At 36.3% G+C, this 27,839-nt stretch overlaps 3 protein-coding genes across 3 annotated transcripts; all 3 read left to right on the forward strand.

Annotated features, from left to right (window-relative positions):
- The first annotated feature begins 5,420 nt into the window (after nt 1-5,420).
- LOC133292955 (uncharacterized) lies at nt 5,421-5,726 on the forward strand. The gene has a single exon (XM_061491448.1). It carries the CDS (start codon nt 5,421-5,423, stop codon nt 5,724-5,726), a length of 306 nt encoding a protein of 101 aa, XP_061347432.1.
- Nucleotides 5,727-8,601: 2,875 nt separating this feature from the next.
- On the forward strand, nt 8,602-11,400 carry LOC133292952 (uncharacterized). The gene is made up of 3 exons (XM_061491444.1): nt 8,602-10,310; nt 10,423-10,857; nt 11,061-11,400. Exons 1-3 carry the CDS (start codon nt 8,602-8,604, stop codon nt 11,398-11,400), a joined length of 2,484 nt encoding a protein of 827 aa, XP_061347428.1.
- An 8,668-nt stretch (nt 11,401-20,068) lies between these two features.
- LOC133292953 (disease resistance protein RPM1-like) lies at nt 20,069-22,229 on the forward strand. Its single transcript, XM_061491445.1, has 2 exons — nt 20,069-20,524; nt 20,646-22,229. Exons 1-2 carry the CDS (start codon nt 20,069-20,071, stop codon nt 22,227-22,229), a joined length of 2,040 nt encoding a protein of 679 aa, XP_061347429.1.
- Nucleotides 22,230-27,839: the final 5,610 nt, after the last annotated feature.

Here is a 27,839-nt window from a genome sequence, read left to right on the forward strand (position 1 = left end):
GAAGGTTGTGAATCATCCCGCTTCTCAGGACCTACGCTTTTGCTTCTACAATTTCTTCTAAAATATCCAACCTGTTTGCACCTCCAGCACCTTATTTCAGATTTTTCAGATTTATCACGGGACTTTGAACGTCCCCGATCCACTTCTCTCATTCCTCAGACAATAAGGCAGCAACAACAGTCTCGAACGACAGTTTATTAACACCAGTACCAATTGACACATAACAATGTGCTCCCAAGAGTTTGGGCAGCCAAACACAACAAGGTGCAAGCTTTGTCTTCCTCATCCAGGATAATGTCTATAAAAGAAAGTTGCGCACAAATAGTATTAAATTCATTTAAATGAGCAGAGAAAGAATCACCTTCGCTCATCCGCAGATTATATAGCCTCCTTCACAGGAACAACTTGTTCACGAGTGACTTGCTTTGATAGAGACCTTCCAACTTCGTCCAGAGATCCTTCGCGGTCTTCTCAGAAGTTAAGTTCACCAAAACGTTATCTGTTAGGCATAACTAGATCAGGCTTCGCACCTTTCAATCGTCTCTGGTCCACGCCTTCAACTCCTTCGACTCGCCTTCACCTGACGTTACATCACCGACAGGTTTCGTTGGTACCGATGGCTTCTCATCTTTGATCATGTACCATACCTCCCTATCAACGACCAAAGCTTCCATCTTCAGCTTCCATAACTCGAACCCTTTTCCTCCGAACTTTTCAACCTCTGATCGTGATTGGCCAGTTCGACATCCTCTCCAGATCAATTTCGCAATTTTCTCTATGCCAAGAAAAAATCCCAAATCGCGAAACTCCAATCTGTCACAGGAACCCCTATCGCAGAACCAAAGCTCTTGCTACCAAATGTTGGAAATCGACAATCACACAAATCGCAAACGAAAAGAGAAAGAGAGAGAGAGAGAGAATAGACACAGAGATTTACCCTGGTTCACCCAATTTAGGCTACGTCCAGCTTGTCTGTACTATATTCATCTCATTGTCACTCGTTACAAGTTACTCGGTTTTCAAGGAAAATATATTCACCTCCCCCAGACCCCCGCCGGCTCACCTTGGAGCGGGACCCCAGTTGCCTTTCTGTTGACCCCGACAACTAGGGGCCTCATCAGCATGCGAAGTATGAGTTATACCCAACATATTAATGATTATTAAGCCATGATCAGTTTTTCATATGTGACAATACGACTGAAACACACCACATGGGATTAATTTCTTTTTAGGTAGGGGTGTTTTCATATATATATATATATATATATATATATATATATCAGAAAAATACTTCTGCAGTTACTGCAGATAAGTTATTTGCATTTATTCTCAAAACGACGTCGTTTTTGGATTGAAAGATTAAAAAATTATAATTATAAAGACTATAATAACCCTGAAATAAATTAAAATTACAAAAATAGCATGATTTCCGCCTCAAAACGATGTCGTATTGGGTTTGCTGCAGATAACTTATATGCAATAATTGCAGAAAAAACGAACCATATATATATATATATATATATATTGAAAGGTAAAATCATTTCTGCAGCCGTTTTACGTACAACAACGACATGTATATGGTTATGATTTTCCACATTTAATGCTTTCATCATTTCTATGGTTATGATTCCCCGCATTTAATCCTTTCAAGTATATATATGGAAAGTATTTGATTGCTGCAAGTACAACAGTTGCAGAAATGTAAACGCCATATTGAAATCTTTTTAAGTTTTAAGCCACTAATAGTACAGGGGCCTTATATTTGCACTTTGAAGACTATAATGATAGTAGTAGGTGTACCTTAGGGTAATTGACCAATTATAATGTTCATTTGCATATATTTAAGTCTAAGGGTGGTGATTTGGATCGGTGGTTCATGTTTAGGACGACATGAATATGAATATACTCACATTACGAACAGAAACATAAACATGAACAACTATAATTTGTGTGAAACCCTTGATATGAGCAGACTTGTTTAGACATGAATGATTGTTTAGACATGACTCAAAGTGGGTGAGTGAGTATAAATTTAATTCAAATGAGTTTAAGGAATATGACTCAAATACAAATAATCCTATCACCAACACAACACAATTTATTTTGGGTCTCTTTTTGGTCAACATGAATATAACTCGAATATAAATTCTAATTGACACAAAAATTCATATCATATTCGGGTCATATTGAAAATTATCATTTTTATATTAAATTGGTAAAATATTTTTTGATGCAATTGATTATGTAACTATCTACGAGGGATCGTATTTTATGATGAATATTTCTCGTATTAGATAAATGCCCCATTTTAGGAGGTCATCGCATTGTATTAAATTACTGATTGTATCATGTATGTTCAATGAAAGTAAATGTATATGGTGTTTAAAAAAATTACAATGTTATATATTTCTCGTATATATTCCTCGTATTTCTACGTCTGTACTTAATTTCGCCAAATGCAAAGTTACAATGTTATGTATTATGAAGGGAAATGTAAAGATAATGTTACAGGAAAATTACTGTAGTTACCTGCACACACAATGAAATCATGGGCCCCACAAGTTTTTTTTTTTTTACTTTTCTTATCTCACTTTCTCTCTCTCCTTTGCCTAATCGGGAGGAAAATTACTCTTGTTTTCTGCAACATGATACAAACATAACCTTATTATGAAAACTAATAATTGGAGGTGTTACATTATTCCATTTGATTAATGATAATCATGACCCTAAATGTTTCTCTATATCCTTGAATCGAGTATGTTGATGGAGTCTTACACTCTTCCCTAAGGTAGTGTTTGGTTCAGGGTTTTGGTTCAGATTCCTATTTATCTGAGTTTGGTATTGTATGTTGTCTTTGTTTGGTAGAAGAGATATAAAAATTTACCCAATCAACTATGTTGCCCAGCCTTTCAAGTTCGTGTGGAAAAAAGGAAACAAAACGATGTTTAACTTTACCATTTGCAATGTGGTATTTGCATAAAGGTAAGTGGGAAAAAGTTGATGAAATTTGTGACAAAATTACCCTCTTCTAACTACATCTGCTTTACTAAACTCGTGGGTTACAAAAGACATGGCCAAAAGTTGAATACGTAAGTGGTTTTCGATATGTTAGTTTTACTGAAGCAAACAATTCTTCTGCACACAAATCTTGCAATCACACAAAGACTCACAAAATTTAACCCAATTTGCCTGGTAAAAATTTAATCAACCAAATAACTTTTTTTAACTTTCCTACCGTATTCTTGATAATTGCATTTACATAGTAAAAAAATATTTCATCTACCAAACGTCCCCTAAGTGAATTTGGAGCTAGCAACTTCCTATGTGTTGTGGTGAGATTGCACTTGAAAGTTGGGGAAAACAATTTCAATATTCACTCAAGTGCATTATGAGAAAAAATAAATCACCTTATAATTATATTTATTCCACTCAGTACTTTATAATTAATATCATGAGTTTCTTTTTAAATTTCTAGTAAAGGAATAATATATTTGGGGCAGGATAGACATATCTAAAAGAAAATTTTGAATGGTTAATCTAAAAATTTTAATATCAAATCTTACTAGTTAATTTAATTTCTATGAATCCGATGGTTATAATTTCTTTGTGATAAACATGGGTCTCTTGAAGTAAAAGAAAAATTTTGTCGCAATATAACACAAAAATCAGTTTTACTTTATGACTTCAATTTTTTTTGCACAAGTCATTGACCATCTTCTCATATATAAAAGTGACGTTACCTGCACATCTCTTTTCCAACTTTACCCTTCTCCCGAATTGACCACGTTCCCCAAACTTCATTCCTTGCTCTTTTTCTTCTTTCCCTATGTTTCGATTTTTATTTTATTTTCAACTTCCTTTCCCTTATTCGTTAGTGTCTAACTTTTACTGGATCATATTTTACGCCTTATTCATTGAGGAAGTTCAAAAGAACAGGTTGGAATTCATTTAAAGTTTTTGGATCTTGTCAATTTTCAAATTCCCATGGAGGTATTTGTCCGTTCAGTTTCTGGGGAAAACGACAGGTGTGGTAGGAATTTTAATTTCTTTCAATTTGAACCGGTGAAATCTAGGTTTATGTGTTGAGTGTAATGCACGTAATTGAGAATTTTCAGGCTGCCATTCAGGTCCATGAGTAATTGCATATTGTTGACAATTGTGTTCATCTGTAGTTATTTTATGTTTGATTGGTTGTTGACTTCTAAGTTTACTTTACCCATTTTAGTGATGGACTAGGACAGGGGAAAGAGACAGTGTTTCTTTTTCTTTTTCTTTTTTTTAATAATGCATGACAATAGAGCTAATTTTCTGAGATGCACTCTGTTTTGCTAGTGTTTGATGTTTTGTCGTTTTAAATGATGTCATTTTAGAATAGATATAGATACAAGAAATAAAAATCATAGAGAAGTAAGTGAGTGATTTTTTTTAATTTAAATTTTAATAAAAAAATATTATTTTGTGTCTATCTCTTTTAAAATGACAATATTTTATGTCATTTAAAATGACAAACACGTGTTTCTTTTGTCCTTTCGATTTTGAATTGTCTAATTCTGGTTTCTGATGTCGATATTTGCCTTTTCTGCGCAAGATCTGTATCTCGTTGCTTTTACATTCTCTTCTGTATATTGCATCACTCTTTCCATAGTCAATATGTGACATACACTGATTACAATCATTCCACAAATATATAAACAACAAAAATATTTCTGCAGTTACTGCAGATAAATTATCTATATTTATTATTTAATTATAAAGACTACAATAATTTTAAAATAAATTAAAATTACAAAAATATCATAACTTTGGTCTCAAAATGACGTTGTACTGGACTTACTACAGATAATTTATCTACTTAGACCAAGTATTTATAACTGATTTTGAATTTTGAGAAACTACGCAATATCAATTGAAATTGACAATTAATTTAATATTTTTTAATTTAAATTCTTAGAATGAATTCGGAGAGACGGAGAGAGAGAACAGAGAAGAGACAAGTATTTACATCTGATTTAGATTTTTGAGAATTTATATATGAAGTATCAATTAAAATTGAAAATCAATTTAACAATTTTAAATTTAAATTCTTCGAATCAGTCATACAAGAAATTTCTTGCCACAAAGTGAGAGAGAAGTAGAAGGAAACATATAGTGAAATTTTTTCCGCGTGGGTAAAAAAAACTAGTGATTATTTGGTCATTCTTGGTGAATTGCACGTAAATTAGTGTAGAAAATTCTTGGCGATTGATACAGCGACACGGAAAGTGAATTCGCAGACCCCAAAACAGTTGACCCTTTCCGCACCCTTGTTACGAAAAGTTGTCATCATACAACAACTACCTTAAAAGTTAGTATAAAAGCAAGTCTATTATGTTATTCAAGCAGTGCCTCGATCATCACAATTAAAAAGACGTACTCGAAACATGTCTGTCTCACCGATACTTGTTGTGTTCCTTGCAGTTATAATGTTCAATCTTGCGGGACTGACTCGGCCTCAATTACAAGAGCCAGCGCCTCCTGGTGAACTCACTAACGAGCCACCCATTGAACCACAAGAGCCACCGCCACCCGGTGGACCCAATTACGATCCACCGAGCCAAACAGAGACGCCAGTGTCACCACCACCGAAGACTCTTACAAGACGGAACCCACCCCCCATTGGCGTCCCTGAAAAACCCGAAGAACGTTCTGTGCGAAAGCCCATTCGGCCACCACCTTTGCATTCATAGGTCAAGTTTCATGAAGGCAGTGGTCTACCCCATGTGCAAGAAGAAACATTATACTTATGGTCACTATTTTTATTTCCCTATACTACCCTGCATCACAACATGGACTCATTTCTACGAATGCACTTATGTTATGTCTTTTAATTACCAGCTTATTAAATAAATGCTGCAGCTTCATCTTTTTTCCGGCTTAAAATATCGTAGTATATCTTAATGGGTGATAGTATGTATACTATTTAAAGAATAAAAAGATAAATCTTGTTAAGAATGAATACTTGTTTTAATTTCTGCAGAAAATTAAATGGCCTTCACAATTGATTAAAATAATTATGCAGACAAATGACAATCTAGTCTCTTCTTTACTTATGCTTCCAATTCCTATGGCTCGTATTAAGTTTCTATTGGATAGTATTTGGTGGAGCTTAATCAAATAAATGCTAATTAAGGGGATATATTTGAAGCAATTATTGAGCTCTTAAGCACAAGTGCGCATATCAAGTAACACATTGTATGTTAGAGTTTCGGATATTATTCCAGCAACGAAAGTTTTAAAAATATGGTTGTAGAAGTTGTACTCAACATATGAACAAAAAGTTGGAGCAGAAATTATCAATATCTTGGAGGAAAACCTAGAATAGAGTGCATTAAATTGTCTACCGCATATATATATATATATATATATATATATATATATATATATATATATATATATATATATATATATACAAATTCAAATAAGGTGAAATAAGATGAAGGAAACTGATTGGAGCATAATTCCCCATTATAGAAATCAATAAACTAATTAAGCATCTTTAACACATTAATAAATTACTACTCATGTTGGCTATCAAAAAAAATAAAATTACTATTCATGTTTGCTTAAACATTAGCACACATTCCTATCACACTAATTTCGCTCCTCTGAGGTTCTACCTTACATATTCCAATTTAAGATCTAATTTCTATGAGCATTTTTAAATTCAACAACTCTTCAATTGAGTATGTATGGTTTCCTTCATTCCTAAAGTGACTTGTGAGTAAATGCTAAAGAGTAATACCACAACATATGGTCTGGATCAGATTTCAATGAAATTGTTACTAGAAGTCAATTCTAAAATATTGCCCAATTGAGGTCAGTCACATTAGCAAGTTAAACCAAAAACAAATCAACAATTCATTACTTATGGCACAAAATCGGCTTTTTGACCCTTATAACCTTTACTAATAATTAATTATCAAATTGACCTTCATTATAAACTATTTCAAAAATTTAACCCCCTCAAAAAACATAACACCAATCTGTTCCTGTTTGACCGTTGACCACGAAGCCTACCCGGGTACACCCCTACCTACCCGGGTATATTTTGAAATTTTTTGTTTACCCGGGTAGAAAGGTATGTACCCGGGTATTGTTCTTGATTGCTTGAATTATTTACTCGGGTACGGATGAGTGTACCCGGGTAAATCTTGTAACAGAGACTTTGAGACTTTGTAACAGAGATATTGGTTTCACCTTATGGTTGCCATGGATCCTTGGAGCAAAAAAGTTGGTGGCCTAATACTTTTAATCGTTCTCTCTATCAGTTGCTCCCTGGATTTGTCAAGGCTGTCGTGGATTGTTTCTTTTGTGTTGGTAGTGGCAGTAAAAGGTCATGATTTTGTTATATGCCTAATTTAATGAATTCTATGTGTTACTCTATATGTTATTATTTCCTTTTTTGTTATTTATATCCTTTTCTGAGTAAGTTATCATCGACTCTGTTCATGGTTAAAAAAATATGTTATATATATTAAGGTGTGAGATTATGTATTGTCTAGTGTCTATACACTTTACATATTCTCAAAGAATTGTATGTTGCACAACCCCGTTGTTGAAAATTAAGTTGTTCTCACTTCTCATCGTTCACCAAGCCTTCTGCCACTGTGTTGATACCAAGATTCTTACCTTCCACTATCCCAAGCGCATAATTTAGTGCACCTTGGCATTCCAACTCGTGTAACACCACTGGAGATTATAAGCTAACCATTTGTTCCTAAATCTATACATAGAATTGTTTGACATACCAGAAACGGAAGGACAGTAATATATAGTAGAGACATTGGAAAAAAAAAAACACACACACACACAAAGAAACAGAAATTGTCTGTATTCATTTATTCAGAAGGAAACGATAGTTGATAATTCACGAACTCCAAAATCGGGCATACAAGATTTACCCGGGTACACTAATCCGTACCCGGGTAAATAATTCAAGCAATCAAGAACAATACCCGGGTACACACCTTTCTACCCGGGTAAACAAAAAATTTCAAAATATACCCGGGTAGGTAGGGGTGTACCCGGGTAGGCTTCGTGGTCAACGGTCAAACAGGGACAGATTGGTGTTATGTTTTTGAGGGGGTTAAATTTTTGAAATAGTTTATAATGAAGGTCAATTTGGTAATTAATTATTAGTAAAGGGTTATAAGGGTCAAAAAGCCCACAAAATCAGAACGTTAGTTACAGAACTGGATACTTGTATATTCCAACCAACAAAGACTTCTCATGCTACGGAGTATGTGTAAGCATAAAATAAAAGACAATAAAGCATACACCGAAACATTGTAGAGAATTCCTAAAACAAAAACTAAGATCCAAAATAGAAGATGAAAAAAGATTCATGTTTTCCAAAAAATGGGTACAAAAATGAAGAACAAATAAGAACGTGAGGTAGAGAGAGCAAGCTGATCAAAAGGTTCCTTTTCCTTGTTATTAAGAATATCTAATTCACTGATGAGGGGCGCGTAGACCTACGCGCGCGAATTTTTTTTCTCTGTTAGGGTTTCGCTTCTCGTTCTTTTTTGAGGTTTTTTCTTTGATTTTTCGTTCTGATTGCTGATGGAAGACAAAGTGATGTTGAATCAAGTTTCCCCAGAGGGAGATGGAGGGAAGGGAGGTAGAGAGAGGGTACAATCTGAGGAGGATATGTCCTTGCGAACTGGTAAGAAACCAAAAGGGGATTTGGGTGTTATGGGTGAGGATCTGGTCATGGATGCTCCGATGATCGAGAAGGGTGTGGAGAGAGAGAATCTAGATCCTAATCCCCCCATGCAGGCTGAGAAGAAGGGGTCAGAATCTACTGGTAGCTTACGAACCAACCTGGTGTCGTATAAGGACAAACTACTGAAGCTTAATAGTGGTGATGCCTCGGATAGTGAGGAAGAAGACTGGCTGACTAGGCAACAAAGGGAGGATGACGAGGAGGACCTCATGGATGAGAGTTCTCATATTACTAGGGAGGACCCCCTCTGTCCAACTTATCACATATCAGGGGCTCAGCACTTGGAGGACTGTAAGCAGTGGCGAAAGGCTTTAATCATCAAATTGCTAGGAAAGAGGATTGTTCCTCGCTTTCTGATGGCTAGACTTCAAAGGCTATGGAACTTGGTGAGTCCATATGAGCTAATTGATTTAGACAATGGTTTTCTGTTTCTGCGGTTCCAGAACGACAATGATTACCGTCATGTCCTGGAAGAAGGACCGTGGATCGTGAATGATCACTATGTTGTGGTCCAAAGATGGAGGTCATTCTTTGACCCATATGATGATCAAGTTAAGAAGATGGCATTTTGGGTCAGGATTCCTGGGTTACCCATTGAGCTCTATACTGCACGCCACCTATGGAGGATTGGCAGCATTTTTGGGAGGACTCTGAAGGTTAATAGAAACTCTCTTCGTAAGAGTGACTCTGGTTTGGAGGTCATCACTGAGAGAGCTCGGTTTTCCCGCATATGTGTGGAGGTGGATTTGAGAAAGAGTTTTTTGTCACAATTTAATATAGGTGAGAAAGTTTATCAGGTAGGATACGAAGGCTTACATTTGATTTGTTTCAAATGTGGAGTCTATGGTCATAAAAAAGAGTTATGTTCTGATACTGCTACTCAGGAGATTCAAAAATCTGTTGAAGAGGCCCCCCCTACGAAATCAGATCATAATAGTTCAGACAAAGCTGAGGTCGAAGTAAAGCAAAAGGAAGCTTTTGGAGAATGGATAGTGGTCCAAAGGCAGCCCAGGGGGAGGAAGTTGAAGGTTGTCCCTTCAAAAATGAAGACTGAAGATGTGAGGGAAAGTACATCAGGGGTCAAGAAGGTGTCTGTTGTGGAGAAGGTGCAAGAGGATGCTGTGAATGCTGGTGTTCCTATGGAAGCTGTTCAGACCATCATTCAGGGTCCTGAGGTAGTGGCTATGGAATTAGGGGAGGATGAGCAGCATATCAGTAATGATCAGATTCCCTTGGGGGATAGGAATCACCTTGACCAGGGCACTTTGAGGAAGCCAGGAGTAGCTAATAGCAAGATCAGAGGCATCCCTGCTAAAGGTGTTAAGGAGAAGGGAAGGGATCCAACTAGCCCTTTGCAAAATAAAGGTGGTACTGAAAATAAACCTCTTAATTCTGCTTCTAGTAGACTGAAAGAGAAAGGGAAACCCAGCTTGGACCTGAAAGTTAAACTGGAAGGGCTGTCTAACCAGGTCGTGAAGGGAAGGGGTCCAACTAGCCCTATGCAAAAGAACCAATTTGAGCAGAATATTGAGGTACCCTCTCCCAAGTTGGGAGCTTCTTGTGCTTAGCCATCCTTGGGTGTGTTTTTATTGGTTTCTTTTGTTCTTTTTCTTTTGTATAATAGTTATTTTCATGACTGTTTGTACTTGGAATTGTAGGGGAGTTGGTAAAAAGGGTTTTACCACTCTCATTAGAGATTTAAAATTTCGGTTTAAGTTTGATATCTTAGCTCTTTTGGAAACTAGAACTTCTGGTTCTAAGGGTGATAACATTATCAAGCAGTTGGGATTCCCTAACTACTTTAAGCAGGAGGCTGATGGGTATTCTGGTGGGATCTGGATCCTTTGGGATAATAAGGTGGTTGATCTTGAGATCATCTCAACCCACCACCAATTTGTTCACACTAAGGTAGTGCATTTGTTGTCTATGAAGATTGAACTCATTACATTTGTTTATGGGAGCCCTAGGAGGATTAAGAGGAGGATTCTTTGGGCTGAGCTAGACATCATTAGTCAATCAATTCAGGGGGCATGGCTCTTGATTGGTGACTTTAATTCTGTTTTGCATGCTTCGGAGAAGATTGGTGGCAGGGGGTCTGTTGGGAGAGTATGGCAGATATGCAGCAGTGTCTTCTAAATTGCAAAGTTAGTGACATTGGGTATAAAGGCCCTGGTTTTACTTGGAAGAGGGGGAAGCTCCATGAGAGAATTGACAGGGCTTGCTCCAATGAATCTTGGGATATCCTCTGGCCTGACAGATTTATATCTCACTTACCTTTTTTCAATTCTGATCATAGGCCTATACTGGTGGCTCAGAGTGGTCCCCCTAGACCTGGTGATCATACCATAACCTTCAAGTTCATGGCTGCTTGGCTAACTGATCAAGACTTTGGTAGATTGGTCAGGAACAGTTGGGGTAATAATATTTGTTGGAACCAGGCAAGGAGCAAGTTTGATAGGGAAGCCAAAGAGTGGCACCAGAATGTTTTTAGGAGGAATTTCCATCAGAAAAATAAGATTTATGCTAGACTGAGGGGTCTTGACAGTTACAGAAATGGGAGCTTTGACCATAATTTGGAGATTTTGCAAAAAACTTATGGAAGGAGCTTCAAGGCATTCTTCTTTCGGAGGAAATAACCTGGTTTCAAAGATCTAGGTTCCATTGACTGAAATATGGTGACAAAAATACAAAGTTCTTCCACTCTTCCACAGTGATGAGGAGAAGGATGAACAGAATCCTTACTCTCAAGGATGAGAATGGGAATTGGATAGATGATCCCAAGGTTCTGGTTAATATGGTTGTGTCCTATTATCAAAAGCTTTTCAAAGCTGATCTTCCTGATGATGGATTCTTTCCTATTAAGGGTGCTTTCCCTAAGCTGTCAGATATTGATAATCTAAGGCTTGGCCAGATTCCTAGCAGGGAGGAAATTAGGAGAACTATTTTTCGTATGGGAAAGTTTAAGGCCCCTGGCCCAGATGGCCTTCATGCTATCTTCTTTCAAAGCCAGTGGGATATTATAGGGGAGTCAGTTATCCAAGTGGTTCAGGAATGCTTTCAAACCCCTGAGAAAGTAAAGGAGATCAATAAGTCTTTTATTTGTTTGATCCCCAAGAAGGACAGCCCTGAGAATATGAAGGAGTTTAGGCCAATTAGTCTTTGTAATGTGATTTACAAGATCATTACCAAGACTATCTCTGATAGATTGAGGGATTTAATGCCCAAGCTAATCTCCCCCAACCAAAGCAGCTTCATTAAGGGCAGACAAAGTGCTGATAACATAATTGTGGCCCAAGAAGTTTTACATTCAATGAGGAGCAGAAAAGGTAGTAAGGGGTGGATGATGATAAAGGTTGATCTGGAGAAAGCCTATGATAGGCTTAGCTGGAATTTTATTAGAGAAACCTTGAGGGATCTTGGTCTTCCTAGCTCTCTGGCTAATCTGATTGGTAGATGTGTCTCTTCTGCCTCGTTTCAGCTGTTATGGAATGGTGTGGCCACTAGAGATATCATTCCGGAGAGAGGAATTAGACAAGGGGATCCCTTATCCCCTTATCTTTTTGTCATTTGCATGGAAAGATTGGCTCAACTTATCCAAGTAGCTGTTGATGTGAAAGCTTGGAAACCAGTGGTGATTAATAAAAATGCCCCCCTCTCTCACATCTGTTCTTTGCAGATGATATTATTTTTAGTGCTGAGGCTAGCCTTGACCAAGCTCAAGTGATAAATCAAGTCCTCAAAGTGTTTGAGGAGGCTTCTGGACAAAAGGTGAGCAGAGAGAAAACAAGGGTCCACTTCTCTAAAAATGTGTGTTTTAACAAGGCTAAGGAGATTAGTGATTGTCTAGACTTCTGTATAGATGCTGATTTGGGTAAATATTTGGGGGTACCTATGCATCACAAGAGAATTTCCAAGAAGTCTTTTAGTTATGTGCTGGACAGAGTTCATGCAAGGCTAACTTCTTGGAATCAGAAGTCCCTCTCTCTGGCTGGTCGTGCTACCCTGGCCAAAGCTGTATTGGAAGCTTTGCCTGCATATACTATGCAATCTTCTGCCATGCCTTTTGGGGTATGTAGAGAAGTGGAGAAGCTCACTAAAAGTTTCTTATGGGGATCCAAACTGAACCAGAGAAAGACTCATTTGGTTAATTGGACCAAAGTCTGTCAGCCTAAGAAGGATGGAGGGTTAGGCCTTAGGGACCAGGTGAAAATAAACAAAGCTTTCTCTATGAAGCTTGGTTTTGGTCTCATCAGTAAGTTGGAGGATCTTTGGGTGAAGGTGCTTAAAGCCAAGTATAAGGTTAATAATGCCATGATTCCTAATATCCCTGTATCTAAAAATGCTTCTAATGCTTGGAAAGGTATTCAGCAGGTTTGGGGTCAGGTTCAAATGGGTGCCAGAATTTTGCTTGGTGATGGTAGGAACATAAAGTTTTGGGAGGATAACTGGTTACCTGGAATCAATAGACTTCTTGATGAGGCTCAAACTGAAGTGCCTGAAGCTATCTCCAAGTGGAGAGTGGTTGACTGTGTATCAAATGAAGGTGATTGGAATTGGGAGCTGCTGAATCAATTTCTACCTGTGGGCATTACTTCTGTTATATCAGGTATCCCCCCTCCTAAGGACTCTGATGACAGAGATAAAGTTATTTGGAGCCATTCCTCTTCTGGTGCTTTCTCGGTGAGCTTAGCTTATTCATCTCTTTGCTCTCCTTAGTCCAGTCAGGATACTGTTGACTGGGGTTTAATTTGGAGATGGGGGAGCCCCAACGAATTAAAGTATTTCTATGGCTTCTTTATAGTAATAAGATTTTATCCAATGCTGAAAGGGTTAGAAGGCACATGGCTGATAATTCAAGCTGTCCCAGATGCCAATTTCCAGTTGAAAACAGGGATCATATTTTCAGGAGTTGTGGGTGGACCAGGGATATCTGGAAGCACTGGATTGATAGTGCAGACAGTAGGCAGTTTTTTGGGTTACCATTTGATTGCTGGATGATGATGAACCTCAACTCCAAAGGTCATAGTTCTGATTGGAAACTTAAATTTGGTGTGATCTGTTGGTATATATGGAAGGAGAGGAACAACTTTATTTTTAAAGGTCAAAGCTTAGATCCCCAGACTTTCTTCAGAAAAAATTCTATTCACATTGTGAGTATTACTTCTGCCAATGATGTGCTAAAGGGGACAGGTCTTGAGTTGGAGCCTGTGAGAGGTTCGGGTCAGCTGAAGGGCTCCTTCACAAGGCTGGCTTAAGTTTAATGTTGATGGATCCTGCAGGGCTAATGGTTGTGATTTGGCCTGTGGTGGGGTGCTTAGGGATGAACATGGAAACTGGACACATGGCTTTTCCAGAAAGCTTGGGCATGAGTCAGTTTTAATGGCAGAATTGTGGGGCATATTGGTAGGGCTGCAATGGATTTGGCAGAAGAATATGAGGAATGTGGTGCTAGAGGGAGATTCCCTGGTTGCATCTCAGCTGATTGCACATAGGTGTGTTAGTTCTCATCCTTGCTTCTTTCTTGTTAATAGGATTAAAGAGCTGATGTTTAGTCATTGGCATGTGGATATTTTACATACACTTGGAGAAGGCAACCGAGTTGCTGATTGGCTAGCCAAACTCAGGGTTGATAATAGTTGGGGTACACATTGGTATAGCATTCCACCAGATGGGTGTAAGGACATAGTATTAGAGGATTGTAGGGGCTTGTCTATGCCCATTTCTGATTCAGTCTAGTTTCTTTTTGCTTTCCTTGTAATCCAAAAAATAAAATAAAATAGAACCTTGAAATAAACCATCAAGTTTCATATACCAGTAAAGAAAACTATAAAATCAGAGCTAAAGAAATAGAGAGAACTTCCCAATCTTCGTTAACCGCAAAGGTAACGTTGTTCCTAACACAAGATCTACAAGCTCACCAGCAGCAGCTTCAACGTTCTTCCTCACAAGATTGAACTCTCCAACTCTTTGAACACTAATTGGAAATGTGCACCAATCAATAGAATCGTCTTGTTGAGCTGAACAAGATTCTCTAAAACACCATATGCAAATTCACAGTATATCACTCAACATTTTGCAAATGATATACTCACTCACAAACCCTAATGAACAGATCTGAGAGTTTTTCAAGATCAGACAAAAACAGATATTGCATGCTTAACAATATGAGCTCAGCTAAATGGAGTAAATAACCACTTAGCCTTCATAATACAAAACGAAGACGTTTTGATTGTGTTGTTGAATAATGCCCACAACTCCAACTACAGCTGACCAGCAAATGAGATAATGAGCCTCAACAACCTCATTGGCCCAATAAAATAAAATAACATGCATCGGATAAATGGATTAGTCCAATAAGCAAATATTAGAGAGAAAACACTCAATGTTTATGAAATACTTATAGGCAAATATTAGTCCAATAGGCAGTGTTAGTCCAATAACCTTATTGGCCTAATATGCATATAGGCAAGACACCAGAAAGGTTTTAAGTGACTTAAATTGGGTGGCTTATTTGACCAAAGTTCCATTGGGGTCTTAAAGTCTATGGTGGAGGAAGGACACCTATTTATAACATAGGTGGCTGTAGCAATAGCTTTTGCCCAAAAAAACCTTGCTGAGATCATATTCAACAAGCATGCACCTCGCCTTATTTAAAATTGTCCTATTCATCCTCTCAGCCACCCTATTTTGTTGGGGTGTTTCAGCACAGGTCCTATGTCTTTGGATTTCATGCTCCTTGCAAAAATCAGCAAATTGATTGTTGCAAAACTCTAGGCCATTGTCAGTTCTAAGGACTTTGACCCTTTTTCCAGTTTTGTTTTCAATCAGGATTTTCCAATCCTTAAAACTTGCAAAAGCTTGATCTTTCTATTTTAGAAAATAAGTCCAGAACCTTATGAAATATGAGTCAACTATTGAAATAAAATAGTGACATCCAGATAAAGAACTGGGGACATTTGGAGACCCCCACAGGTCTGAATGAACATACTCCAACACTGTCTTAGAGGTATTACTAGCAGCAAAAAAGGGCAGCTTGTGTGTTTTTCCTAAAACATGATTTTCACAAAATTCCACACTAGTTGCCCCTTTTGAGCTAATAATACCTTGCTTAAACAACTCAGACAACCCTTGATTGTTGATGTGTCCAAGTCTCCTATGCCAGAGAATGGATTCATCAGTGTTAGCAGCTGCCACACAAGCCTTTTGTGTGACTGCTTGGCCTTCTAAAATATTTATAGGCCATTCATAAGCTTTCCTCTCATGAGGACTTGTGATCCCTTGACAATTTCAAGTGACCCTTGCTTACTCTTAAACTCAAGGCCACTAGAATCAACCCTAAGGAGATCAGGCAATGTTATTAAAACCGGACTGGACCAGCCGGTTCAAACCGGACATGGAACCGGTCCGAGTTTCAAAACAGATCAGTGATGCTTTTGAACCGGTACGGACCGGGTTAACCCAGCCGAGTTTATCAAAACCGGCTATTAACCGGTGACTCGACCTAGATAACGAACCAATTTTCTTGGCCTAAGACCATGTGGATATCGTGAACAATTTTGTACCTAAGGCATGTCCAACAGTTTATAAACAATATATTTTTCCCTTATTTGGCCGATGTGGAACCTTTAAATCTTTCAGATCTAAATCCGTTCAACAACAAAGGTTAGCTGCAGCTTCTCAGTTAATGGCCTCCTCCTCTGTGAATGTTTCCCCATCTTTTGGTTCTATTATCTGTGGTTTCATATAGGGATTGAAATTGGAGAATTCTCTCTAACCAGCGACCACACCTGATGAATGGATGAAATTAACAGAGTGAATTGGATTGTGAAAAAAGGAAAAAAACATAAGGTTGAATGAGAAGAGATCTAGAAAGTGAAAGTTACGACTTACGAGGGGGACGGTGGCTCTTATGTGCTTGACGATGACGGAAGTGCATCTCTCTTCTCTGTTTGCAACTACGAGATGTATGTGGCAGTGACAACCACACAAGGTGATAAGATTTTGGGGTTTCCTTCCAGAGAACAGAGAGAGGCGGTGGTATAATATTAATATGGTATATTATCAAAAACACATGAAGTTGAACCCACCTACAACCTTTTATTTTTATTATGTCTATATATATAGAATATGTTGTTATTGGCTTGTTGCGCTTCTTGTGGCTCCATTCCCAGTCTTCCTTTTGCCTCTATTATTGGCCTTTTCTTTTCTTATTTAATTCTTTAATGGCTCCAAAGCTGGTACGAAGAATGGTGACATTGATTTTTGAAGACATGGGAGTTTTGAAGAGGGTGGGTAGAGTGGTGTGGAATGAGATCGAGTGGAAAGGTAAAAGAGTACCACTCTATTGTTTGGAAGTCACAATGATAATTAATAAAGTGAACTGGATTACAAATTACAAAGGTAAAAGAGTTCACTTGCACCATTTAAAATATTTATTATATAATTAAGTATAAAATATAAACTTATATACATATCCGGTTCATGCGGTTGAACCAATGACCCACCGAGCCGGTACCCCGACCGGGTCGATCACCTGTCCGGGTTTAATAACATTGAGATCAGGTTTCTCCTCAACTTCTTTTAGAATTTTACAACTCTCATCACCCATCTTGAACATAACAGACCCCACACCTTTTATCTCACACACTTGGTCATTCCCCATTAAGACTTTGCCACCCCTGTGAAACTTCAACCCACTAAGCCACTCTTTTCTGGGTGTCATATGATATGTGCACCCAGAATCCATCACCCATTCAGTCTCAAAAGTTTTATCAGACAAAACCAATGCCTCAACATTGTCAAACTCAATGAGTACATTTGCATACTCTGGTTTACTTTGCTGTTTGGGGATACTTCTTGGGTTTTCAGAGCAGTTCCTTTTCAAGTGGCCTTCTTTATGGCAGTGCCAGCATACTCTGGGGTGACAATAGTTATGTCATTTGTTACTAATTAATATTTAATTATATTATTTATTGTTCGTGCCATTGCATTTTATGAATTAAAAATTTATTGAATTCATTTATTCTTTATGGAATTATTTTATTATTGGAATGATTTCATTTTCACTATTTGTGATTATAGTATGCATCACTTACCCCATAGGTTTTAAACTTATCTCTTCAACCCCTTTTGGTCACAATGTAAATCACTTAACTCCCTCAATGTCAAAGATGCCATTAGTATATAAAATTTTAAAAACATTTTAAATTATAAATGAAATGTCAAGAATACACGTAATTAAAAATGAAATCCCAAAATATTAATTATAAAAATTCAGTTAATGTCTTATAAAAAAAAAATTCAGTACCGAAATGCAATTCATTTTTGAAACTATGAAATGATATGTATTATATGAAAATTTCAAACAACATGTTTAAGTTTTTTCTTTTGTATATGAATTTGTATTTGAACAAATTTATTATTTTCAAAATATTATTTATCTTTTTGCAATCAATAAAAGAAAATATTAACCACTTAAAAAAGGACCAAAATATTAATATATTTATTAATTTCAATTTTAAGTACTTATATATTTACACATAATTTAAAATATGTTATAATAGTTTATATATTATTTTATATATTTATATTTTTTCTTTTGTATATTCATATATATAATATTTTGCCTGGTAATTAATTTAAATAATTTAATACATGTAACATAAGGATATGTATAATTTCATAAGTTAAAATGGTAAAATATGTAAAATTTATACGTAAGATAATTAGACAATGAAATATTGCAAACATATATTATCCTGCTGCAAGTTAAACGCCCAATATGTGTGAGATATATGTTTTATAACTAAAAGTGTTGCTGATAATTACAATTCAATAACATATTCTCATAATTTTTATTTAAAAATATATAATATCTTATTTTTCTAATTTGTTTATTTTTAGATATTAAAATGTGTTGAATTGATGCTTGATTTATATGATTTATGAGGTTGAATTCATATAATATTTTAGTGTTATATTTAAATAATTTATATCTTATTTTGGACATTTCATTTTGGATTATTTTAATAACTTCTTTTACTAAGTTCGTCAATCAATAAAAAAACGTAAAACCCAAATTTTAGATCAATAAATGTCAAAAAAGAAAAAAAAAGGTTAAATTGCTCTATAAATTTTACTAAAAAAATTAAAAGGAATTACCATAGTTAATTAAATTAAAAAAGCTTATGTGTCAAAAATAATAATTAAAAAAGCTTGAATAATAAGCGAAATACTTTGAGGCTATCGATTATTTGTATAATATCGCGTCAATCCGCAAAATAAACGAATCGTGTCTATTTCAAATGCTTTACCTCCTTGTCAAATTCGTATTGTGTTCAAGTTAATTATATTTGTTTGTTTTTGAATCAAATTTGTGTCATGTGGTATTATATGTCAACCCAAATTGTAATCCCTAATTGAGATTTTGTTAATCTTTATTAAACTAAAAACTTATTAAAAACTTAATTAAATAAAGGGAATTAATTTTTTCATGCTACACTCACAATACATGAGTGGGGTCCACAAAAAGGTGAGAAGACAAAAAAGTTAAGATGAAACTTACTCATGTATTGTGAGTATAACATGAAAAAATTTTCTAACGTAAAATGAGAAAATTATTTCCCTTAAATAAATTGTGGTAACCTTTGTTTGACTACAAACACAATTCCGTAGATTCTTATAATTTATTTGAGTTTTTCAATAAATTCTTATAATTTAACAATAGTTGACAAAGTACCAACACTATATCGAGTAGGGGTTTATTTGAGAAATTCTGTAAGTCTAGAGATCTAACTACAAATTTTTAAATTACAAAAACATATTTATAAAATTCATAAAATTATTATTGGAACTTGCATAATAATTATTTAATTTTATTAAATTTGTAACGTTTATCAATATTGTTTGACAACTTAGCCTATAGGTCATCAGGGGACCATATTATTCCCTTGGATATTATAACGCGCGGCGTCTTTGAATAAAGGGAAAATAATTACCACCATCCAAAACCCAAGCTAGAGTTAGCCAGCCAAAGTTTCAGGCATTCGCACAAGCTAGATCTAATTCTATTGGTACAATACAACTAACAATGACAAGCACGGCAACTTTAAACAGTAGAAGTACGAAGATTCATCCGCCACAATTTCAAATTAGCTAAATTCAGCTTGCTCAATAAATATTAAAGTTTTCATTTCAATATGAACTTTAAGCTGTATAAATCTTGAAATACAATGATTTCCTCTCACAAAGTTTTTTCTCTCACCGCAACGCAAAAAAAAAAAAAAAAAACAGAGATAGACTAAAATGGCGGAAATGGTGTGGTCATTTGTTCGTGAACATTTGATTCCAGTATTAATGGAAACAGCCAATACGATCACGGGCGTCCCAAAAGAAATTGCCGAAATTAAGCATGGACTGGAAAGCATTCAAGAGTTCATGAACGATGCAGACAGAATGGCTGAAGCTGAAGTAGACAATACCCGTGGTGGAATCAAAACAAAGGTGAAGTTGCTAAGAGAAGCAGCTTTTCGCATGGAAGATGTCATTGATAAATATATTATCTCTGAGGAACAACAACCTCGCGATCCTGGCTGTGCTGCTTTACCCTGTGACCCAGCTGACTTCACCAAAACTATGATCCTTCGGCTTCAGATAGCATGTAAGATTCAAGGTATTAAATCACAAGTTCGTGAAATCAAGGAAAGAAGTGAAAAAGATGGCGCTTCCAAATCCAGTCTTCTTTGGGACAAGCACCAGGAAGTTCTACAGGAAACCAAAATGTTACATTGGATGACCTTCGAATAGCTCCTTTTTATCTTGAGGAAGAAGATGTTGTGGGCTTCGAAGAGCCTAAAGCTGAATTGATTGTTGGTTGGTAAAGGGAAGAGCAGAGCGCACTGTCATATCTCTGGTAGGAATGGGAGGGCAGGGGAAAACCACTCTTGCGAAGAAAGTTTTTGATAACAAAGAGGTGATTGAACACTTCAATTGCCATGCATGCATCATAGTATCTCAATCCTACACCGTGGATAGATTGGATAGATTGTTGAGGGACATGCTGCAGAAGTTTTACGAAGAAAACAAGGAGGATCCTCCTCCAGGTATTTCTTCAATGGATCGAGATTCATTGATAAAGGAAGTAAGAAACTACTTGCGGCAAAAGAGGTATGTCGTCTTATTTGATGACGTGTGGAGTGAACACTTTTGGGAAGTGATCCAATTTGCTTTAATTGATAGTAAAAATGGAAGTAGGATATTTATCACAACTAGGGACATGCGTGTTGCTAGTTGTTGCAAAAAAACTTCTTTTGTTCAAGTGCATGAACTGCGACCTTTAAATCAAGAAAAATCTTTTGAGTTGTTCTGTAAAAAAGCATTCAAATTTGATTTAAATGGATGTTGTCCACCAGATCTTATGGGCATATCTTCTGAGATTGTTAAAAAATGTCAGGGGTTACCACTAGCAGTTGTGGCCACTGGTTGTCTTTTATCTACCAAAGGTAGAGATGCAATTGAATGGAGAAAGTTTAATCAAAATCTAAGTTCAGAGTTGGAGAAAAATTCCCATGTATCTCCTATAACCATGATTTTAGCTTTTAGTTATCATGATTTGCCTTACTATCTCAAACAATGCTTCTTGTATTTTGGAATATATCCGGAAGACTATGAAGTTAAGTCAAAAAGATTGTTTCAGCAATGGATTGCTGAGGGTTTTGTCAAACATGAAATGAGGAAAACTTCGGAAGAAGTTGCAAAAGAATATTTGACAGAATTGGTTAACAGAAGTTTAGTGCAAGTATCTTCCTTTACCATTGATGGCAAAATTAGGAGTTGTCACATTCATGACTTATTGCGTGACATGATCCGTATAAAATGTAAGGATTTAAGTTTTTGCCACTATATTAATGAATATGGTGAGCCAGAGTTAAGTGGGATAATTGGGCACCTATCAATACAAAGCTTCAGTGTCTATAATTTAAAGGGAAGTATAGAAAGCTCGGACGTACGATCATTGTTTATTTTCAATTTCGGAGACGACTATGAAATATTGAATGAACATTTTGCAAGGATTATCCTTACAAAATACAAGGCATTGAAGATACTTGATTTTGAAGATGCAAATCTTGATCTTGAAGATGAACTACTTGATCGTATTGTTAATAATTTGGGGTATTTAATCCACTTGAGGTATTTAAGCTTTACAGGATTAGGTTTATCTGATCTTCCCAAAGCCATTGGTAAGCTTCAGAATCTGGAGACCTTGGATCTAAGGCGTACAAATGTCCATGATTTGCCAAGGGAGATTCGCAAGCTTAAAAGGCTACGACATCTCCTTTTGAGTTCTTCCACTTCTTTGATTCAATTGAAGGATTGTATTAGAGTGATGACATCCCTGCAAACATTGTGTAAAGTGAGCATAGATGGCATCGGCAAAGAGTTATTCATAGAGCTGGGAAAGCTGTGACAGTTAAGGAAGTTGGGCTTGAATGATGTTCAAGAAGAACACGAAAGTGTAAAACTATTTGTGTCTCATGTGTAACGTGTGTCAATTAGTTTAATTAATAATAAAAGAGGCTTTATGGTAATTGACGTTTCGCATTAATGGTAATTGACGTTTTGACGTTTTGCATTATGGTAACGTTTTGCATTAATGGTAATTGACGTTTTGATGTTTCGCATTAATGGGAAGTTACAGGGAGTTATTTGAAACTCCGTAACTGGTGACATGGTTCAGTTATATAAAGAGAAAAATGGTGAGTCTCTGATTATGATTATCTCTCAGAATTCTCTCCTTCATGGTCTGCCCATAAAAGTTGTATCAGATCCCTGTCATAGACGATACAAGGAAAGCAGAGGGTAAAGACTCTGAGAAACAATCTTCCAATCATCAAAGTTCTTCCGCACTAATGGAGAAAGGTACGCTCTTATGTGAAACTCATGAATTCTAGAGATCCTCTTTCATGTTCTTGAATGATTACTGATGAACATGTATTACTGATTTACTGATAAAATTACTTACAGTTGGTATCAGAGCATGTGTTTAAGAATTTGTGTTTTTCCATAAATAATTATGAATGAATTTCTGATTCATGAAGAGTTAGGCTTTTGGATAAAGCATCATGAAAAGAGAAACTGATCGATAAAGCATTTTTTGAAATCAATATCAAATGCTTTTTGTTAACCGTGCATCATGAAAAGAATTTGTACTGGCTAAAGAAATATTCAAAGTTGTTGTCGTAGGTCTCCTTGAATGTTCTCGGTTTTCGAGTTTCTTAATGGATGAAAATTTGCATTCGATTTTAATGCCATTCGATTTTGATTTGAATTGAGTTTGAAAAGCATTTTCAATTGTTTTGAATGGATTATGTTAACCGTGCATAATGGAGAACAAAGGTACTGTGTGAATTTTATTTTTATTTTTAACGTAAATTTTTCTCGGTTTTCGTGACAAAGCCATTTATTTGTATTGATGGCTTTTCAATGTAAACAATTACGCCATTCAATTTTGGGATGCCATATGTCGGTTTTCCAATTCACTGTTTAGAAACTTATATTGATTTGAATGGCTTTTCGGTAAATGTGCATCGCTGTTGGATTTTATAACGTGCATCACTGTTTCATGAATTTGCTTCTCGGTTTCATAAATTATTGGAGAAACTGATATTGATTTGGACTGAAGGTTCCAGTAGCCATTTAATGCCATTTGTTTTTTTTTTCATGCCATTCGATTTAATGGATAAAACTACTGTATGATTATGTAATATTTACGATTTTAAATTGAATGATTATGTGATGTGGCTGGATTAAATTGAATGTGAAAATTTAATCCTATTATTGTTTATGAAATTTTTTAGTTTTGGAATTAATTATGATAGATTTGTTAGTCACCAAAGTGGCCAAATCTTGAAGAGTTATTTTAATTCCAAATATTATGAATTTTATTTCAATTACCATGACTGTGATGCTGTGAATAGTATGATAATTATTCATGTTGTGGTATATTGAAGTTCATTATTATAAGACAGTTAGGGATCAACCCAAAGGTTGATTATTTGTTTTATAAAATGAACATGGATGTTGGTATTGTTGGCATATTTCCTCACATTTGGACATCCAAAGATGACAAATATTTATGATAGGGGTATGCATCATTGCCAAATTATGTGAAATTTATATAGCATCATTATAGTTAATGTTGTATGTTAATGGATCCCCAAAGGCGAACATTGATATGCATTGAAGTTAGTATAGTTGAATCTGTGAAGTATGTTAGTATGTGACATGTATGATTCAAAGCATTAATATTTAAATATTATTCCTTGTAGTACCTGTTGCCACACATTCCATGTTCTTAACTGTTGCAGTTTTTAATGGGCTGAACTTCTCTGAATGGAAAGAGCAAATCAATTTTTACCTTGGGGTAATGGATATGGATTTGGCTCTAAGAGAAGAGGAACCTAGTGTTATTACTCCTGAAAGCACTGAGGATGAAAGGAACCATTTTAAGAACCGGGAAAGATCCAACAGATTAAGTTTGATGTACATGAAAATGAGCATAGTAAGCAACATTAAGTCAGCTCTTCCACAAACTGAAAGTGCCATCGAAATGATGAAACTTGTGGAAGAGCGCTCCCAAACCGCTGATAAGTCTCTTGCTGGGACACTTATGAGTACACTGACCACCATGAAGTTTGATGGTTCGCGTACTATGCATGAGCATGTTATTGAAATGACAAGCATTGCGGCAAAATTGAAAGCATTGGGAATGGCTGTGGATGAGAACTTCCTGGTGCAGTTCGTATTGAACTCATTACCGTCTGAGTATGGTCCTTTCCAAATGAACTATAATACCATGAAAGACAAATGGAATGTGCATGAATTGCACAGTATGTTAGTTCAGGAAGAAACCAGAATTAAGAATCAGGGAGCTCATTCTGTCAATTATGTAAAGCATCAAGGAGCTGAAAAGAATAAAGGTAAGAAGCATGAGAAGAAAGGAGGAAGAGGAGGACCCCTTAAAGTGAATGAGGCTTCTTCTTCTAAAATCCACAAGGCCAAATGAAAAGTTTGTCTTTTTGGGCAATAGAGTGAAAGTTCCGGTGGAAGCTGTTGGGACTTATCGTTTAATTCTCGACAGTGGATATCATTTGGACTTATGTGAAACTTTGCTGTCCCTAGTATATCTAGGAATTTAGTTTCAATTTCCAAACTTGATGTTGTTGGGTACTCTTTTAAATTTGGTAGTGGTAGTTTCAGTTTGTACAAACACAATCATTTGATTGGTAATGATACTTTATGTGATGGATTATATAAATTATGTGTTGTAAATAGTAATTATGTAGTCATTTATTAGTAATTATGTAGTCATTTATTGCTGTTGTAAATAGTAATTATGTAGTCATTTATTAGTAATTATGTAGTCATTTATTTATATTTATTTAGTCCGTTACTTGTATATTGGGCCAAGCCCATTAGGTCAAAATTAGGTCAAGAAGTCTCTATAAATAGAGACCCCTATGTACAGATTCAAATACGATTTAATAATATTTCAAATACCCTTTTATTTCAAGTTGGTATCAGAGCTCTCGATCCTGAGGGCTCTGCTTCCGTGCCTATTATCTTTAGAACAAGAACCTTTTATTCTTTTAGTCTCTCGCTGCCATCAGCCGCCACCGGATTTTTTCCGGGGACCTCTTGGACCGAGAAGATCTCTGTTATACTGGATCTCTGTTACTGTTCATCGTCTCCATTATTCTTCATCACAAGACAGCATCTTTTCATCACGATTGGACCCTTTCCCGGTGGTTTTTCATCCTCTTTCTGGATCTGTGCTCCTCTCTTTGATCGGACATCGTTTGGTATTTATTTGTGATTTTTTGGCTTCTTCGAGCTTTTCTTTGACCATTTTCTGTGCAGTATGGCCTCTTCTCAAAGGAGTTCTTTTTCAAAATTTTATGATGGTACCTCTTCTAGACCTAAGAGAGATGATCGATGGTGTTCTTATTGTAAAAGAACAGGTCATATCAAGGATTTATGCTTTCGCCTTTATGGAAAGCAATCTGTCTTAGAAAAGATGGCAAAGTTGCGTGGTCAAGCGCATTTTACTTCCTCTGAAATAACTCCTACACCTAATAAGACCCAACCTGCACTTCGTCCAGATGAGTTGGAACGGCTCCGAACCATTCTTGATTCTATGAGTAAGCCATCTGATACTAGTGCTTTGACTATGACTGGTATGAGCTCCAAAACTTATTCTTTCCTTTCTTCATGTAATGATTTTAAACATTCTTGGGTTGTTGATTCTGGTGCTACTGATCATATGGCTTGTTGTGCTGACTCCTTTACCTCTTATCATCCTACCATTGGAACTCATACAATAGCCGTAGCTGATGGCTCTCATACATCAGTTGCGGGTTCTGGCGACATAAACTTACAGCAGTCCTTACATCTTAAGGATGTTCTTCATGTTCCTAAACTCTCCACGAATCTTCTTTCTATTCATAAAATTACAAAAGATTTGAATTGTACTGTAACCTTCTATCCTACCCATTGTGTTTTTCAGGATCTCGCCACGGGGAAGACGATTGGTAATGCTAAAGAGCAAGGTGGGCTGTACTATCTATAGGAAATCTTAGATTTATGCGGAAGCGGTTTAGGACCTAGTACATTGGTATGCTTACCGAATCATCCTTGTTTCACAATTTCCTCTCGGTGCGCAAGTCTCGTGTAGAATCTTCCCTTGTAGAATTCCTCTTCACGAACAGCTCACCTCAGTACCGCAGCACGAACAACCTCCTTGAAGCTGGACTGTGGCAGATCTTCCAAACTATCTCTCGAGGAGGAAGGGGAAGTGTGTGGGCACTGATTAGATTCTGAGCTTGTCTCTTTCTCACAAAAAAGACCTAGGAGGCTGATGACTTAAGAGGTACTATTTATATGGGTTCCAAGAAACCCTAGCTCATTGGGCTCTAGGTTCCTTGGGCTCTTCTCATACTAATAACCCATTTGGGCTTTAGTAAAAGAGCAAACCCAACAATCTCCCACTTGCTCTTTTGGATACAAACTTGAGTCGTAAAACCCAAGATCATGTAACCCATAAGTCATCATCTATCCGAAAAATACCCCATCCCTTGTCTCAAGCTAGCTTGGGGATCTACCATCTGTTATTAATCAAGGCTCCTGATAATCAACGAATGATTATCTAATTCGGTGCTACTCCACTAAAAGCCCGAACTTGAACTCCAAGATTAACAACACTTATAACATGAATATGCATCGCCCCTTTGTAGAATGTCTATAATTGATTGACAAGTTTTCTGTAACTCAATCAATTATTTATTCCCTTGACTATGATAGTTTCTCTAATGGATTACATGCACTGGCCAGTGTCTTTAATATCCAAATACCGAAACATATCAAGGGGACATATCCTATAAATTCCATGTTGTTTATCTCATAAATACCAATAATCAAATAATCTCACTCCCAAAATACCGAGTTATTGGCCGTCAATAGATCGAACCTCACCCGTTGGTAAATCAAAGAATGAAAACTATTTGATTACCTATTTATAATAAACTCAGGATTAAGAGCAATCACATAACTATAGTTAACTGGAGATTTGATACCTTATGACAGAAAAACAACCTTAATCAAATCTCTCCTTGATCCTTTCAATGTGAATGTCAATTCACACCAATATTTTACAATGATTCGGACAAAATCATTTCATAAAATATTGCAGCCTGAATAAAGTGCCCAACTTTATTTAACGACTGTGACTCCATTCATCAATTGTGAGAACCTATGATCATGTCCTCCATGAACGTATCCATATGATCATATACTCCACAATTTGATCCGGACCTTGATGTTTGTAAATAGTGCGCAAAATAAATAAATAAAACCTTATTTATGAAATTCATAAAATTATTTTATTGTTTCATCGTCTTACTCCAGGAGCACAATGAAACCAATAACTCCCACTTGCTTAATGCAAGTCTGGGATCCTCCTAAGACCCAAAGAAGTAACATGCCTCTCGAACACAAGTTCAGGCAAACTCTTAGTAACTGG

This window comes from Gastrolobium bilobum, unplaced genomic scaffold (genome assembly GCF_033153095.1).
Source record: "Gastrolobium bilobum isolate Gb01-03AN ecotype WA unplaced genomic scaffold, APGP_CSIRO_Gbil_v1 utg50490, whole genome shotgun sequence".
In the NCBI taxonomy this organism is placed as follows: Eukaryota; Viridiplantae; Streptophyta; class Magnoliopsida; order Fabales; family Fabaceae; genus Gastrolobium; species Gastrolobium bilobum.